General features: G+C 40.8%; 1 protein-coding gene across 1 annotated transcript; it reads right to left on the minus strand.

The window, feature by feature from the left end:
* Nucleotides 1-317: 317 nt before the first annotated feature.
* LOC145793447 (uncharacterized) lies at nt 318-1,363 on the minus strand. Its single transcript, XM_082876275.1, has 2 exons — nt 721-1,363; nt 318-565 (listed from the first exon to the last, which is right to left on the minus strand). Exons 1-2 carry the CDS (start codon nt 1,361-1,363, stop codon nt 318-320), a joined length of 891 nt encoding a protein of 296 aa, XP_082732401.1.
* Between the last annotated feature and the right edge of the window lie 1,903 nt (nt 1,364-3,266).

A 3,266-nucleotide genomic window follows, 5' to 3' on the forward strand; every position in this document is an offset into this window, starting at 1 on the left:
AAAGAGCCATCAGGGCCTGGAGATTTATCACCATTACACTCCTTAATAGCTGCCCTAACTTCAGCTTCAAAAAACACAGCTTCAAGATCAGGGAATGCAGAGCTTTCTTGAACTGATTTAAAGACACCTTCCAGAACTGGTCTTCTTGCCCAACTTTCAAAGAACAGCCTCTTGAAGTGTTGAAAAACCTCATACCTTACCTTTGCTGGCTCCTCAAAAACCTCTCTTTCAACTATAATGGAATTAATTGAATTTCTACTCCTCCTACTGCTAGCCATAATATGAAAGAACTTTGATTAAGTGTCCCCATTACTGGTCTAGTTTACTCTAGATTTCTGTTGCCATAGCGACTCTACCATTCTACTAAGCTTCCAAACTTCACCCCTCACTTCTCTTTTTCTATTCTTCTCGATCCCAACCAGAACTCCATTTTCAGCCAAGATGTCCAGCTTAACCAACTCCTCCTCAGCCTTCTTGAGTTTTGTTGCTAGATTCCCAAAAACTTCATAATTCCATTTTTTTAGGTCCACCTTCAGCATTTTCAGCTTCTGGAACAACACATACCCTGTTTTTCGAATAATTCTAGATTCATGCCAAACCTTTACCACAAATGAAAGAAAGCGTGGATGACTAATCTAAGCATTAATGAACCTAAAAGGCTTAGGCCCCCAATCCCTCTCATCATCCATAAGTAATATAGGGCAATGATTAGAAAATAACCTGGGAAAATCCCTCTATTTAAATTGAACTTCAGCAGCCATTCTGGATTAAGCAGAATTCTATCTATTCTATTCCATTTTTTCCCATCTTGGGCAATACACCAAGTGAACTTCCTACCTAGCAATGGTAGATCATTCAACTCACAACTCTCAATGAAAGAATTTAGATCTATCATCCCCTTATCTCTTCTGGAATAACCCACCCTCTCACTAATATTTCTAATCTCATTAAGGTCTCCCCCCAAATACCATGGTTTTGGGAACTCAAATTTTAATTTAGGTAGGGTGTCCCAAAATTGACATCTACTACTCACCTCATTTGGTGCATACACATTCAAAATAGTGCAATGAAAAGAATTCAACAAGGTACCTGATTTGAGAATAAATCTTCTATTACAACAGCAGTCTGCCATCCTAAAAACATCTAGGTCCCATATGCAAAAAAGACCCCCAACAGATCCTTCAGAACCCACCACCATAAAATCCATGTTTCTCTTTCCCCACAAAGCTCTTATTTCATTCTCAGAAATGGAAACTTTTTTTGTCTCCTGAAGAAGCACAATATCAGCCTTCCTTTCATAAATGAGCTTCCTAATCCTTCCCATCTTCTCTAACTTCCCCAAACCTCTAACATTCCAAGACATCAACTTCATAATTAAACAATTACAACACCAAAAATCAGCCCCATAGAAACACAAAAACCCCTATTCTTTCCTCCTCTTCTTCATCCTTGCTCTGTCAACTAACTCCAGATCCACCATCTTTTCCAGAACTTTAGACTCTTTGCCTTTGTAATTGATTCCCAGGATTTTTCCCAACTGTATGTTAGCTTGTACCTCACTAAGAATGTGATTCATGTTGCCAGAACTACCTTTAGTTGAACCAGATAAAGACATAGCTACAATAGCAGCCCGAAAAATAGCACATTTAAGAGTGGACTTGCTTGAAGATGCACCTTTATGACCATACATATGATCAAGATAAGAATACCCAGAAACCTGAGTGAGGGATTTAGCTGCACAAGAAAAGCTTACCTTTCTTTTTTGACTTCAGCCCATTAGGTATACTGCCTTCAAAACCATTTGGGTTTGTTTACCCCTTATACCAACTGGGCCTTGTAGATGCCCAATTAGTATTAGTAGTGGGATGTGAATTTGGACCCCACACCACAATACCTGAGCTATTATTCTCCACTAGGTTATGAAAATGGCCCAAGTTAACTTAATACTAGGACTATGGCTAGCCGACCCATATCCTGAATAAAACCGGGTGTAACTAGCTGCTCATCAACACTTAGATTATCATCATTAGCCTCTAAGCTACCCTCGGCCATTGCCATCTCCTTATATTCCTTAACCACCAAGTTGTCCCCCACGTCACTTGCAGTCTCCTCTAATACTGTGTCCACCTGATGGTTTGCCAGCTCATCGTTAACTTCTTCATTCTCCACGGCCAGATTAACATCTGGCTGATCACCAACACCTATCCCAACAGGTTCAGGCTGAACAACCTTGTTTGAGTTCCCGTCCTCCCCTACCGCACTGGACAGTATGCTACTACTGTCAAATAAAACATGCGATTGTTCTTCACAGACCATAACTAGATGGAGTCGACCTTTGCATTCCATTGCGACTCTAATTCTTCCATAGCTAAAGGGTTGTGGTTCGCTGATATTCTCATCCAAACAAAGAACACTGCCCCAAATGTTACCAATCTTATTAAAGGTGTTTCTATTCCACACACTTAGAGGGACACCATAACATTTGAGCCACAAACTCCTCTTTTGTTCTATATATACTCCTGGTTCCCAATGTTTGACATATTCGCACCAATCCTTGAACCATTCTTTGGTCGACAAGAACTGTAGCAACATATCCTCCTTTGATGAGAAAGTCAACACAACAATCCTTTCACCTCTCCACTTCTGACCAATACATGCCCCAATCCTTTCTCTTTTAGCACCATCTCAATACCCTGTAGCGAAAACTCTGATTTGAACTTTATAGTAATTCTGGTTCTGACTCGATCTTTGTTGTATTCCAGACTTAGGTCTTGTGGTTTAATATTGTTATTGATGTCTTTCCCTCTTTGTCCTCTTTGAATTTGAGTTTTGGAATGTCTTGGGCGTGTTTAGAACATGTTGGTTGTTAGTTGGTCTTAAATGTTGTTGCCTAGAATTTTGGTCTTCCGCTCAAGCGGGCCTTCTTGCGCTCGAGTGGGGTTCGCAAACACTCAGTACTTTGCACGTCTGCAAAAATAATGTAGAGATGTTTTCCACACTCGAGCAGCTTCTCCTACGCTCGAGTGGGTGGGCGCTGGAGCGGCTTTTCTTGGGCTCGAGCAGTTTGTCTGTTGTCTGCCAAAGTACTGGAAGTGTGCATTCTGCGCTCAAGCGAGACTTTTTGCACTCAAACAGAACAAAACTTTGTGTCTGATACTCGAGCGTCAACTCTTCCGCTCGAGCAAACTGTTCGTATATCAGATAGCGAAAGTGATGTTTTACATCGCTTTTTCATTTCCTTCTCTCTCTAAAACTTTCCAAAAACC

This window comes from Camellia sinensis, chromosome 6 (assembly GCF_055761805.1).
Source record: "Camellia sinensis isolate YWXY chromosome 6, ASM5576180v1, whole genome shotgun sequence".
Taxonomy (NCBI): domain Eukaryota; kingdom Viridiplantae; phylum Streptophyta; class Magnoliopsida; order Ericales; family Theaceae; genus Camellia; species Camellia sinensis.

What these genes read in the sequence shown, in the direction of transcription:
- LOC145793447 (XM_082876275.1), bottom strand. Translation starts at nt 1,363, where the DNA reads ATGTCTTGGAATGTTAGAGGTTTGGGGAAGTTAGAGAAGATGGGAAGG. An exon ending in AAATAGAGGGATTTTCCCAG is followed by an intron (nt 566 to 720) that starts GTTATTTTCTAA and finishes TTCGAAAAACAG; the next exon opens with GGTATGTGTTGTTCCAGAAG.